The sequence below is a fragment of the Eimeria acervulina genome, genomic scaffold, assembly GCF_000499425.1.
Source record: "Eimeria acervulina Houghton genomic scaffold, Eah_scaff966, whole genome shotgun sequence".
NCBI lineage: Eukaryota > Apicomplexa > Conoidasida > Eucoccidiorida > Eimeriidae > Eimeria > Eimeria acervulina.
In genome coordinates, this window is record NW_013547046.1 from 1 (window position 1) to 12,715 (window position 12,715).

Sequence of the window (12,715 nt, forward strand, 5' to 3'; positions counted from 1 at the left end):
AAAGAGACAAAAGGAGACAGATAAAGAGACAAAAGGAGACAGATAAAGAGACAAAAGGAGACAGCAGCAGCTGTTCTGCTTACAAGTATCCCCAGATAATGGCTTGGGATAACCATAGTAAGGAGCGCAACAACAGTAGCAGGTACAGCAGCAGCAACAAAGCGTCTCTGCTGCTGCTGCAGCTCTGCTGCTGCTGCTGCTGCAGGCCCAAACAGCAACTCCCCCCGGGGAGACCACTCAACACTCCAGCCGCTGCTGCAGCACAGCAGCAGCAGCTGCCTAGCCCCTATTACCTGAGGGGTGTAGACAATGCGGACGCAGAGGCTGCTGCTGCTTGCATTTGCTGCTGCTCCTGCTGCAGCAGAAGACGCACCAGCAGCAGCAGCAGCAGCAGCACTCTCCGTCGCAACTGCAGCAGATACAACTCCAGGGACAGACTGTAAGAAGGTTTTAAACCCCGCACCCCACGCTGCTGCAACGCGGCTGTCTCCCAACGAGGGAGCAGCAGCAGCAGCAGCAGCAGCAGAAGGGGACGTGCAGCAACGCGGAATAGCCGCGCAACCGCGTGCACCTTCTGCTGCTGCAGCTGCAGCAGCAGCAGCAGCAGCTTCTGCTGCTTTCTGCAGGTTCAACTCGCGGTCTCCAAGACGCCGCACGTCTGTTGGGGAGACATGCAGGACAGCTGTGGATTCTGCTGCTGCTGCTGCTGCTGCTGTTGCTGCGCTGCTGCTGCCATGCTGCTGCTGCACTACTTGGTCTGAGAGCAGCAGAACTCGATAGCCTAGGCTTGTCAGCTGCTGCTGCAGCTCTTCAGCTGTTAACGTTGGCGAGGCGCTGCCATCTGCTGCTGCTGCTGCTGTTGCTGCTGCTGCTCCTGGTGCTGCTGCGCAGTACTCCACAGATGCACGCTCCAGCAGCAAGGAGACACTTGCTGAAGAGACACCCGGAAGGTGCAGCAGGTGCTGCTCTATCGTTCGCACGCAGGAGGCGCAACTCATACCTGCAGCAGCAGCAGCAGCAGCAGCAACAGCAGGAGCAGCAGCAGCAGCAGCACATAGTTAAGACAGCGCATACAAATAGCATAACTGCATTTGCTGCTCAGGCATCCAACCGAGAGGCGAAAACTTCAAACCCTAAACCCCAAACCCTAAACCCTAAACCCTAAACCCTCAAACCCTAAACCCTAAACCCTCAAACCCTAGGCCGTTAACCCTGGCTTACCGTGAACCTGAAAGATCGCCATTCTGCGTGTGCTTCTCTGCTGCTTCTCCTCTGCTGCTGCTGCTGCTGCTGCTGCAGGCTTCAAGTGAGGAGACAGCTCCTCTGTCTCTTGGCTGTCTCCTTTGCAGAGACCCCCCTTGCTGCTGCGCGCGGCTGTAAAGCCGAGACCCTCTATAAAATCTATTAGCTGCTGCTCCGTTACCTGCAGCGCACAAGCCAAACCCTAAACCCTAAACCCTAAACCCTCGGACGCGTAGGGAGAGACGATCACGCGCACAACCAGCAGCTGCAACAGCATTCACGCCAGCACCCTCAGCAGCAACACCCGCAGCAGCAGCAGCAGCAGCAGCAGCAGCAGCAGCAACACTAACCTCATCGTTGCAGGAGATAGCAGCATCTTTCTCCTCTAGCGATACGGCAGCTGCACGTACACCGCGGAGACATCTCAACGCATTTTCTATGGAGCGCGCGCAGCTGCTGCAGGTCATGCCCTCCACCTGCAGCTGCACAAAGTGGACCATTGCTGCTGCTGCTGCTGCTGCTGCTGCTGCTGCTGCTGCTGCTGGTCGTAATAGTACGCTGCCAATGCAGCTCCCGCTGCTGCTGTTCACTTTGCTGCCTTGACACTAAAAGGCCAGCGGCAGTGAAACGGGAACTGCTGCCGCTGCTGCTGCCGGTTTGCTGCTGCTGCTGCTGCAGCTGCTGCTGCAGGTTTGCTGCTGCTGCTGCTGCTCCTGCTGTTGCAACCCGCACTGTTGCTGCAAAGACGCTGCTTTGTGCAGCAGCAACTCCCTGCTGCTTAGCCTTCTGGAAGAAGGCGGTGGAGGAAGCGGAAGTCAAAGACAAGCGGCACCCTAAGCCCTCAGCGCGCAAACCCTAAACCCTAAACCCTAAACCCTAGACCCTAAACCCTAACCCTTCACTGCAGAGCGTGGGGAAAGCGAAGGGCAAGCTTCGGTTTAAACCCTTGAGCTGCCTGTACACCTCGCGGGTCAGTTATATCTGAAGAGCCAATGTAGCTGACTGCAGCCGTCCAGCTTAAACCCTAAACCCTAAACCCTAAACCCTAAACCCTAAACACTGCAAACCGCAAGAAAAAGAAGCAATTTTCAATCAAAACAGAAGAAGACAGCTGATAATAATTATATTTAATTTATTTCAGTGAGATGTGCAGGAAGAAAGAAGAAGGAGGGCCCCCTTGGGTCTGTGTTGCGCCGTAGCAGCTGCAGCAGCAGCAGCAGCTGCAGCAGCAGCAGCAGCAGCAAATTCTCCTCCTGCTGCAGCCGCTGCAGCAGCTGCTGCTGCATGCGTATTAATAATCTTCTTTCACCCTCAAAACAAAAACAAGGAGACAGATGCGCAGCGCTAAGCCCTCGATCCTCGGCCCCACCGTGCACACGTAAACCCTAAACCCTAAACCCTAAACCCTAAACCCTAAACCCTAAAGCCCAAACCCGACCTCTTGAGCTCCATCTCTTACAGTCATCTGACGTTCCTACGCTTGGGGATCTTGCTGCTGCGCAGCTGTTTGTTTGCAGGTAGCCTTGCTGCTGCTGCTGCTGTGTTGCTGCTGTTGATGCTACTGCTGCTGCTGTTGTTGTTGCTGCTGCTGACTCTGTAGGCGCAGAGGGTGGCGTTGACTGTTTACAAATTAATAACAGCAGCATTGAGGGTTTAGAGGATTTCCTCACGTGCAGATCTGGGGTCTAGTTTCTAGGGTCTAGGGTTTAGGGTTTAGGGTTTAGGGTTTGTGTTTCTTCAGGTGCAGAGACCTTCACCACCATCATCGTGCAGCTTTGTTGCTTGCGAAGCAGCAGCAACAGGGGCAGCAGCAGCAGTGACAGCAGCAGCAGTGACAGAAACGGCAAAGAAAGCAGCAGCAGTGACAGAAACGGCAAAGAAAGCAGCAGAAGCAGAGACAGCAGCAGCAGCAGAGACAGCAGCAGCAGCAGCAGCAGCAGCAGCAGCATTCGCTGCTGCTGCTGCTGCTGCACATTTGGAAGACTCAGTGGCCTATGCTTCCTCCTTTTTTTTCTACTCCCCACCCCTCACCTTAGCTTAGCGGCAAGACCCTAAACCCTAAACCCTAAACCCTAAACCCTAAACCCTAAAGGCTTGATGAGGGAGGCTGAGGGTTTGGGGTTAGAGGTGCAGCTGCGCCGGCTGCTGCGGCAGCTGCTGTCGTATAAGCAGCAGCAGCAAACCATCAGCGAATTGCTGCAGAGTATAGGGACACAGATCTCTGACAGGAGGTAAGGAGGTTGCAGCTGTTGCTGCTGCTGCTGCTGTTATTACTGCTGCTGCTATTGCTGATGCTGCTGTTGCTGCTGCTGTTGCTGCTCCTGCTCTCGCTGCTGCTGCTGAACCTGTCTATACACCTGAAGTGTGCATGCAGGTATCTGGAAGGAGACCACTTAACGACTCTGCTGCTCAACCCCCAGGTAAGCAGCAGCAGCAGCAGCTGCTGCAGCAACAGCAGCAGTGTTTGCTGCAGCAACGGTAGCACCAGCAGCAGCAGAAGCTGCAGCAACAGCAGAAAGAAGCCAGCACCCTTCTATGCTGTACTGCATAATTGATGCAGCAGGCTCATCTGCTCTGCTTGCTGCTTGCTGCTGCCTTTGCTGCTGTATTTGTTGCTGCATTTGCTGCTGTATTTGCTGCTGCCTTTGCTGCTGCAGCTGCAGGTCCGCTGCTTGGCGAATTTCAACGCCGCGCTGCTGCAGCAGCAAAGCCGACTGGAGGCCCTCCATACTGAGCTTGTGCGTCTTGCAGCAGCAGCAGCAGCAGCACCAGCAGAAGCAGGAGCAGCAGCACCAGCAGCGACAGAAACAACAACAGCAGCAGCAGCAGCAGTGACAGAAACAGCAGCAGCAATAGCAGCAGCAGACTTGCGGGTTGGTGTGCTGCATCTCAGGAGAAGACAGTAGAGTCGATGCAGCAAACTGCTCTCTGCTGCAGAAGCATTTGTATAAAGGCAGCAGCAGCTGCTGCTGCTGTTGGATCTCCTGAAGCAGCAGCAGCAACAACAGCAGCAGCAGACCCGAACGACGCCGCCGCTGCAGCAGATATAGGTGCGTTTCTGACCCCACCAAAGACAACTCCACACGGCAGCAGCAGTGCAGCAGCAGCAGGGGCAGCAGCAGCAGCAGCAGAAGTAGTAGTAGAAGGAATAGTAACAGCAGCAGAACTATCTGCAGAGACTGCTGTTCTTGCAGCTGGAGCAGCAGCAGCAGCTGCCGCTGCAGCATCATCGCTCTCCTCGTCAGAGAAGCAAAACACTGGGGCCTCTTTTGCTGCGCTGTTGTGCTGCTGCTGCTGCTGCTGCTGCTGCTGGTGCTCTTCTTGCTGCAGCGGGCTTGATGGAGACAGTTGCTGCTGCTTTCTCCCGACAGGTGGCGCTGCAGCAGCATTTGCTGCTGATGCTGGTGCGTCTGACTCTAAACCCTAAACCCTAAACCCTAAACCCTCAAGGGCTAGTGAACCGTGCACGCTGTTATCTTGTTAACTGTCTCTCTCTCCAACAGAGCGGCAGCAGCAGCTGCTGCTGTACGTTTGCTGCTGTTGCTGCACAATTGCTGCTGCTGCTGTACGTTGGCTGCTGCTGCTATGCGTTGGCTGCTGCTGCAGCACGACATAGGGTGTACAGACACCCGAGAGCTGCAGCGGCTGCTGCTGCTCTTCTGCGAAAGACCCTGTGAATACCCTCTAAGGAAAGCAGGTCCGTTGCTGCTGCTGCTGCTGCTGCTGCTGCTGCTGCTGCTGCTGCTGCACTCGTGCTGTTGCTTCTGCTGCTGCTTTTGGTGCTGCGGCTAATGCTGTGTTTGATTTCCTTTTTACTGCTGGGGGTAGGGCTGCTGCTGCTGCTGCTGCTGTTGCTGCTGCTAACAGCCAGAAGGCTGTTCTCATTTATTATTTATTATTTGTAATCCTTTATTTGTTTAACATTTACTCGTTTATTATTATTTATTAACTGCTTTTTACTGTATATTTGTGCATTATGTGTTCGTGTATAATATATTTATTTATTATATATTTTTGTATTACATATTTACTTTTTATGTATTTGTTTGTTATATATTTTAATATATATTTATATATTTTTACTGCGTAGTTGTTTATTGTTTATTATTTGCTTCTTATATATCTTTATTAATAATTTATTTATTAATAATTTATTTATTTATTTTTGTTTTTCTTTAGGGGTGATGGAGGCAGCAGAGGAGGGCCTTCGCCGTTTGCTGGCCGAGCGAGAATAATAAATAATAAATAATAATTAATAAATAAATAAATAAACAATAATAATAATAAAAGTAATATTATTATTAATAGCAATTATAAATAATAATACTAATAAATAATAATAAATAATACTAGCAATAAACAATATTTGTTTTTATTCTTTTATATGCATTTTTTTATATTATTCTTTTGTTTATAGTCAGGGGGCCCTCTTAGTGTGGGGCCCCACAGCAACACTGCTGTGGGGCCCCACAGCAGTGTGGGGCCCCACAGTAGAGGGGCCCTACATTCCGTTTGTTGAGCGCAGAAGCTATATAATCCTTTTAAAGGCTGCGGTGTATGTGCGCCTCACTGCAGCAGCAGCTGCTGCTGGTGCTGATGCAGCTGCTTCTGCAGCTGCTGCTGCAGCAGTTGCTGCTACAGCAGTTGCCGCTGCTGCAGCAGTTGCCGCTGCTGCAGCAGTTGCTGCTGCAGCAGTTGCGGCTGCTGCTGCAGCGACTGGCTTATACGTACGAATACCCAAGTTTATTTATATTACAAATATAACAGAAAATCTGCTGAGTCTCTACATAGACCTCAAGTAATACATTTGTTTGTTGAGGCTGAAGAGGAGGAGACAGACAGACACAGACAGCAGCACTAGCTGCCTCTGCTGCATGCGCTGTTACCTTTTGGGGCTTTGTTCGGGTGTATGCGCACCTCGACGCATGCCAGTGCATGCGCTTGAATATATATATATATATATATATATATATCTTTTATTATTATTAGTATGCAGTATATAATTATAGCGAAATATTATTATTATAAATATACTTTTTAATCACTACGATATAAATTCATATATATAAATATATATACACACATATATATATATACATATACATATATATATATATATACATATATATATATATATATACATGCACATATATATATATATATACATGCATACATATATATGCATCTGTATATACATATGCATGCATGCATATGCATGCATATATATATATACATATATATATATATATATATGCATGCATATATATACATGCATATATATATATATATATGCATGTATATATATTTACTTTATAGTAAATGATACACTGTCTAATAAATATATTATACTTTATTATATATAATACAACCCAACAGATTATATATAATAATAATAATAATAATAATATCTTAATACAAGCCTAGGGCTCCACAAGAGGAGACGAAGGAGACAGACAGAAGAAGGAGAAACTAGGGTTTAGTTTAGATTCAGACTAGGGTTTAGGGTTTAGGGTTTAGGGTTTAGTTCGCAGAGCGACTGTCTCCAATTGCCAGCACTGCAAATTTTAATTCTTCGCCCCGCGGCTTCACGAACTGCTCTTTTATCGCCTCACAAGCAGCCTGAAGCAGCAGCAACAGCAGCAGCAGCAGCAGTAGCAGCAGCAGGGAGACACACAGTAGTAGCAGCAGGTAGAGCCATAGCAACAGCAGCAGCAGGAAGAGAGACAGCAACAGGAACAGCAACAACAACAGCAGCAGCAGCAGCAGCAGCAAAAGAGAAGCCCCAGATAATCCACCGTCTGCCTGCAACGGCAGCAGTGCACTGCAACGAAGGGTTTAGGGTTTAGGGTTTAGGGTTTAGGGTTTGCACCTGAGCAAAGGTTTGACAGGGTTTAATCTTCGCCCTGATAAGGGGCTTAGGCTTTCTACCGTCCAGCTCAATAACAAACCCTCGCCACGGAAGGAGACAGGTAAAGTGCATGTTGGTGTTTGCTGCTGCTGCTGCTGCTGTCTCTCCCTGCTGCTGCTGCTGCAGATGCAGACACGCTAGCCTAGCGTTTGTCTCTAATGCAGCACCGCGACCCGCAGGGTCTAACGCCCATGTGTCCCCTGCACACAATAAACCCTAAACCCTAAACCCTAAACCCTAAACCCTAAACCCTAAACTCTAAACCCTTAACCCTTTGTGATAAGAAAACGATGCAGTTCGTTAGGGAAGCCCTAAACCCTAAACCCTAAAACCCTAACCCTAGACCTTAAACCTATAGATGAAGGATAGTAATGCAGCCCATAAACCCTAAACCCTAAACCCTAAGCCCTAAAGTAGGCGAGCCTAGCGAATATACCTACCATGCTTCCTTTGTGCTTATGCTGTCTGCTCAAGTAAGGCCCTTAAAGCTTAGGGTTTAGGGTTTAGGGTTTAGGGTTTAGAGTACTGAAGAAGTCATGCAAGAGGCCGTCTTTAGGAAGGGGGAATTTATCTCGAGATAAATTTGCTGTGCAGTGCAACAACGCCACCGTCGCGCATGCGTTAGGCACCGTCTAACAAGACAAAAGGAGACACTTAAAGACAAAAGGAGACACTTAAAGACAAAAGGAGACATTTAAAGACAAAAGGAGACACTTAAAGACAAAAGGAGGCAGTTAAAATAATAAAAGCAGACACTTGAAGACAAAAGGAGACATTTAAAGACAAAAGGAGACGGTTAAAATAATAAAGAGACAGTTGATATAATAAAGAGACAATTAAAATACTAAAAGGAGACTATTCAAATAATAAAAGACAAAAGGAGACACTTAAAGACAAAAGGAGACACTTAAAGACAAAAGGAGACACTTAAAGACAAAAGGAGGCAATTCAAACTAAAGGAGACAGCTTCACTGTCCCCTATCAATCCATCCCCGTATATCTGAACAAAACAAGGGTTTAGGGTTTAGGGTTTAGGGTTTAGGGTTTACCTGTTTCACAAACCACACAGTCTTGCTTATCTCTGCATCATTTTGCTGCTGTTCTTCAGGCATCGGCTGATGCAGCCTTTCTTCTTCATCTCTGTCTGTTAAAGGAAACAGCAGCAGCAAACCTACGGTGTCTGTACACCTCAGCATATCCAGCGCCCACGCATCTAATGCAAGAACATCTTCAACCTGCAGCAGGGGGGCCCCCTGGGGGCCCCCCTGGGGGCCCCCCAGAGCAACCAAGTAAGGCTCTAGCACCTCAGGAGTGCCTTCTATGGGCAGCCACTGTTGCTGCTGCTGTTGCTGTTGCTGCTGCTGCTGCTGATTCTCTTCCTGCTGCGCAGACATTGTGTGTCGATAGTGAAGCGAGTTTTCTATCTGCTCGTAAAGATAAAAGGTTTAGGGTTTAGGGTTTAGGGTTTAAAAGCTAGGGTTTAGGGTTTGCTGCTTATATATGTTTGCTAACTCCAAAGCTGCCTGGGGGCCCGGGGCCCCAGCCCCACTGGGCTGCAGCAGCAGCAGCTGCTGCTGCTGCTGTTGCTGCTGCAGTTATTGCTGCTACTGCCTCCTCCCTGCAGTGTCTTTGATAACATTTGGCGTTGACAGGCTAAAACAAAGATAGGGTTAGGGCGCAGGACCCGCCTTGCTGCAGCAAGAGCAGCAGCAGCAGCAGCAGCAGCAGGAGCAACAGTAGCAGCGGCAGCAGCACGGACCCCACGGAGCTTGATGAGGGTATTTGTTAAATTCTGCTGCGGAGGCCGCAGCTCTGCTGCAGCAGCAGCAGCAGCAGCAGGACAGCAGCAGCAGCAGCAGCAGCAGAAGGATCTATGGAGCCGCAGTCTTTGCTGCTGCGGTACCAGCTGCCGTCCCTTCTCAGCAGCAGCAGCAGCAGCGACCGACAGTTGTGTGTATGTTGATGAGCAGCAGCAGCAAACTGTGGGGCACTTAAAGCAGCAGCTGCTACAGCTGCTGCTGCGGGGCTCCTTTTGCTGCGAAGCGCCTCCCCACAGCAGCAGCAGCAGCGGCGGCGACTGCAGCAGCAGCAGCAGCAGCTTGCTGCAGCTGCGGCTGCAGGGATTTCTGCTGCCGAGTGAACAGCCCTTAGCAATACTACGCGATGGCGATGTCCTCTCAGTCTGCATGCACCAGCTGAACCTTAAGGCGCAGCAGCAACAGCAGCAGCAGCAGCAGCAGCAGCAGCAAGCAGGGGAGGTGCTAGGGAGCAAGCGTTTCTTAGGGGAGGCGGAGAGGCGCATTAAGAGGCAAAGACGTGCAGCAGCAGCAGCAGAAAAAGCTGCTGCAGCGGCAAAAGCAGCAGCAGCAGCAGCAGCAGCTGTCAGAGGGAGCACCGCTGCTGCACGATGCAGCAGCACGAGCAGCAGCAGCGAGGAGAGCAGCAGCGAGGAGAGCAGCAGCAGCAGCAGCGAGGAAGACTCTCCTCAGCCTCTAAATAGGCGTGCTGAGGTCCCAGCAGCAGCACGGACCAAACCTGCAGCAGCAGCATCAACAGCAGCAGCAAGAGCAGCAGCAGCAGCAGCAGCAACAGCAGTAGCAGCAGCAGCAAGAGCGCCTCCATCGCGAACCCAACTGCGCCCTGGCCACGTCATCATCGGCAGCAGCAGCAGCAGCAGCAGCAGCGACAGCGAGAGCGAAACGGACAGCGACGGGCGAAGCGGCTTGCAGCAGCAGCAACGGCAGCAGCAGCAGCAGCAGCGGGGGAAGCAGCAGCACCGTTTAGGACCTGGGCCGCTCCCTGTGCCCTTGCAGCGAATTCAGCAGCAGCAGCAATGCCAGCAGCAGCAGCAGCAGCAACAGCAACAACAGCTGCAGCGGCAGAAACCGCAGCAACAGCAGCAGCAACAATTGAAGGGGAGCTGCAATAAGCCAGCAGCAGTTGATGGGGACTGTGCAGCAGGAGCGTCTGAGTCGGCAGCCCCTGCAGCAGCAGCAACAGCAGCAGCAGCAGCAGCAAGAGCAGCAGCAGCAACGGAAGCAGCACCTGCAGCAGAGGACTTCGTTGGCTGGCAGGGGTCTCTCTCTGTTGCTCTTGAGGGCAAATGGCTTCAGGCGCAGCTGCTGCTGCTGCAGCAGGGAGTGCCGCAGCTATCGCAGCAGCAAATATTCCGTGTGCTGCAGGTAGATATGCAGCGGGGTCGTTTGCTGCTGCAACCAGCAGCAGCAGCAGCAGCAGCAGCACCAGCAGGGAGGAGAGGCGGCGCAGGGAGACAGCAGCAGCAGCAGAAGCGGTGGCGCGATTGGACAGAGCTAACAGCAGTTCAGCTGCTGCAAAAGGACAAGGAGGCCCTCGAGCAGCAGCAGCAGCAGCAGCAGCAGCAACAGCAGCAAGAACAGCAGCAAGAGAAGCAGGCGCGTGCTGGGTCAGGTGAAAGCAGCAGCAGCAGCAGCAGCAGCAACAGCAGCAGCACCACTATCTCTAATGGAAAGAGCAGCGGCCCCGTGCAGTATCGACCTCTCAGAGAGCTGCGCGCTGCTGCTGCTGCAGCAGCAGCTGCTGCTGCTGCTGCGGATGCTGCTCCTCCTACAGCAGCAGCAGGTGCAGCAGCAGCCAAGGCAGGAGACGCAACGCAAAAGAGACGCAGCAGCACCAACAGCCAAGCTGCAACTGCAGCAACAGAATCTGAGGAGGTCCTTTCACCAGCAGCAGCAGCAGCTGCAGCACTTCCTGCTGCAGCTGCTGCAGCGGATAAAGAGGGTGAAGCTACAGCCGCAACAGCAGCTGCTGGTGCAGGAGCACCGTCAGCAGCATCGAAGGGGGCATCCGCTGCCTCTCCTGCTGCTGCTGCTGCTGCTGCTGCTGCTGCTGGCAAGCCTGAAAGTGCAGCAGCAGAAGCAGCAAAGAAGGATATCTATCCCTGGATTGCAACAGCGCTGCTGCATGTAGAACGCAAGAGGGGCGCCCCGCAGCAGCTGCTGCTGTCTACAGGGCCGCTGCAGACGCTGCAGCTGCCTGGAAGTGAGGCCTGGCTGCAGCAGCCGCAGCACCTGCAGCTATGGACCAAGGCGCTGCAGCAGCATCAGCAGCAGCAGCAGCAGCAGCAACAGCAGCAGGAGCAGGAACAGGACAGCAAGCAGTCTGAGGCGGCGTCTGTATGGGCAGCAGCAGCAGCAAGTGCTGCTGCTGCTGCAGGAGCTGCTGCAAAGGAGGCCCTACCCTTATCTGCTTGCTGTGGGGTGTTGTCTGCTGCTCTGCTGGCAGCAGCACAGCGGCTGCTGCAGCAGCGGCTGCTGCAGCTGCGTGCTGCAGTGCGGAGACAAGTGGATTGGTACTTCTCTCCTTCTAACTGGGAGCAAGATTCTTTTCTGCAAGAGCAAGCAAGGGCCTTCTCCTCTATGGCTGCTGCAGCAGATCAGCAGCAGCAGCAGCAGCAGCGGCAGCAGCAGCAGCAGCAGCAGCAGCAGCAGGTGGCAGTGCCTCTAGAGGTTGTGCTGGGCTTCCCTCGTCTGCAGCGGCTAACTGCTGATATTACTTTTGTTATTAATTCTCTCAACGGCGGTGGAGGGCTCCGTCACGTTGCAGTGGGGGGCCCCTCCAGCAACCTCCTCGTAAGAAAAACTGATTCTAGCTAGCTAGCCAGTTAGTTGCCTGGATCGCTAGCTAGCTGGGTCGCTAGTGAACCCTCTAGCTAGCTGTGCATAGCTAGCTAGCTAGCTAGCTAGGCAGCTCTCAACATAGCTAGCTATTAGCTAGCTATTAGCTAGCTGTTGGCTAGCTAGGGCTAGCTAGCGACGGCGGTCTTCTTTAAAGGAGGCGATCTCAAAGAGCCTCAAGAGACTGCGGAGATGAGGGGTTAAAGTGGGGAAGAGTTTGAGGTGTACAGGCAGCTGGAGACAGAAGAGACAGCAAATAGTTTGAGGTGTACAGACAGCTGGAGACAGAAGAAACAGAGACAGAAGAGACAAAGGAGACAGCAGATAGTTTGAGGTGTACAGACAGCTGGAGACAGAAGCAAAGGGTTTGGCTGAGAAAAGACAGACGAATCAAACCCCTAACAACGCATGCAAACCCCTATATAATATATATATATATATATATGTATATATATATATATCTATTATATGTATATATAGACAGAATAAATCTCGTATATATACAAATATATATATATATATATATACATTTATACATATATATTTATACATCTATATATATATATATATGCATTTGTGTATTTGTATATCTCTATGGCTCTGTATATGCGCAGATTAAATGTATATATTTTTGATACATTAATATATGTATATATATATATATATACATCTACGTATACATATATACAATATATATATATACACAATATATATATTATATATTTAAATATATTTATGTAAACAAACCCATCGATAGCAAACACAAAGCATAAAACGCATTCGCCCTGCAGCCTCCAATTAAGATTTGTACATTTTGTTTAGGGTTTTAGGGTTTAGGGTTTAGGGTTTAGGGTTTAGGAATTAGGGTTTGGAGTCTAGGTCTAGGGTTTAGTGGTATTAGCGCTAAAGG

General features: G+C 50.8%; 3 protein-coding genes across 3 annotated transcripts; 1 reads left to right on the top strand and 2 right to left on the bottom strand.

Moving 5' to 3' along the window:
- Positions 1–83: 83 nt before the first annotated feature.
- Positions 84–2,707, bottom strand: EAH_00052990 (hypothetical protein; the record flags this gene model as incomplete). Its single annotated transcript, XM_013391097.1, has 6 exons — positions 84–931; positions 1,075–1,124; positions 1,222–1,423; positions 1,653–2,075; positions 2,206–2,266; positions 2,681–2,707. Coding segments are annotated over 6 exons (1,611 nt in total), but the record flags the coding sequence as incomplete, so codon positions are not given.
- A 4,585-nt stretch (positions 2,708–7,292) lies between these two features.
- EAH_00053000 (ubiquitin carboxyl-terminal hydrolase isozyme, putative) lies at positions 7,293–8,544 on the bottom strand (the record flags this gene model as incomplete). Its single annotated transcript, XM_013391098.1, has 2 exons — positions 7,293–7,350; positions 8,213–8,544. The coding sequence occupies 2 exons, from the start codon at positions 8,542–8,544 to the stop codon at positions 7,293–7,295; spliced, it is 390 nt and encodes a 129-aa protein (XP_013246552.1).
- A 378-nt stretch (positions 8,545–8,922) lies between these two features.
- EAH_00053010 (hypothetical protein, conserved) lies at positions 8,923–11,784 on the top strand (the record flags this gene model as incomplete). Its single annotated transcript, XM_013391099.1, has 1 exon — positions 8,923–11,784. One exon carries the CDS (start codon positions 8,923–8,925, stop codon positions 11,782–11,784), a length of 2,862 nt encoding a protein of 953 aa, XP_013246553.1.
- Between the last annotated feature and the right edge of the window lie 931 nt (positions 11,785–12,715).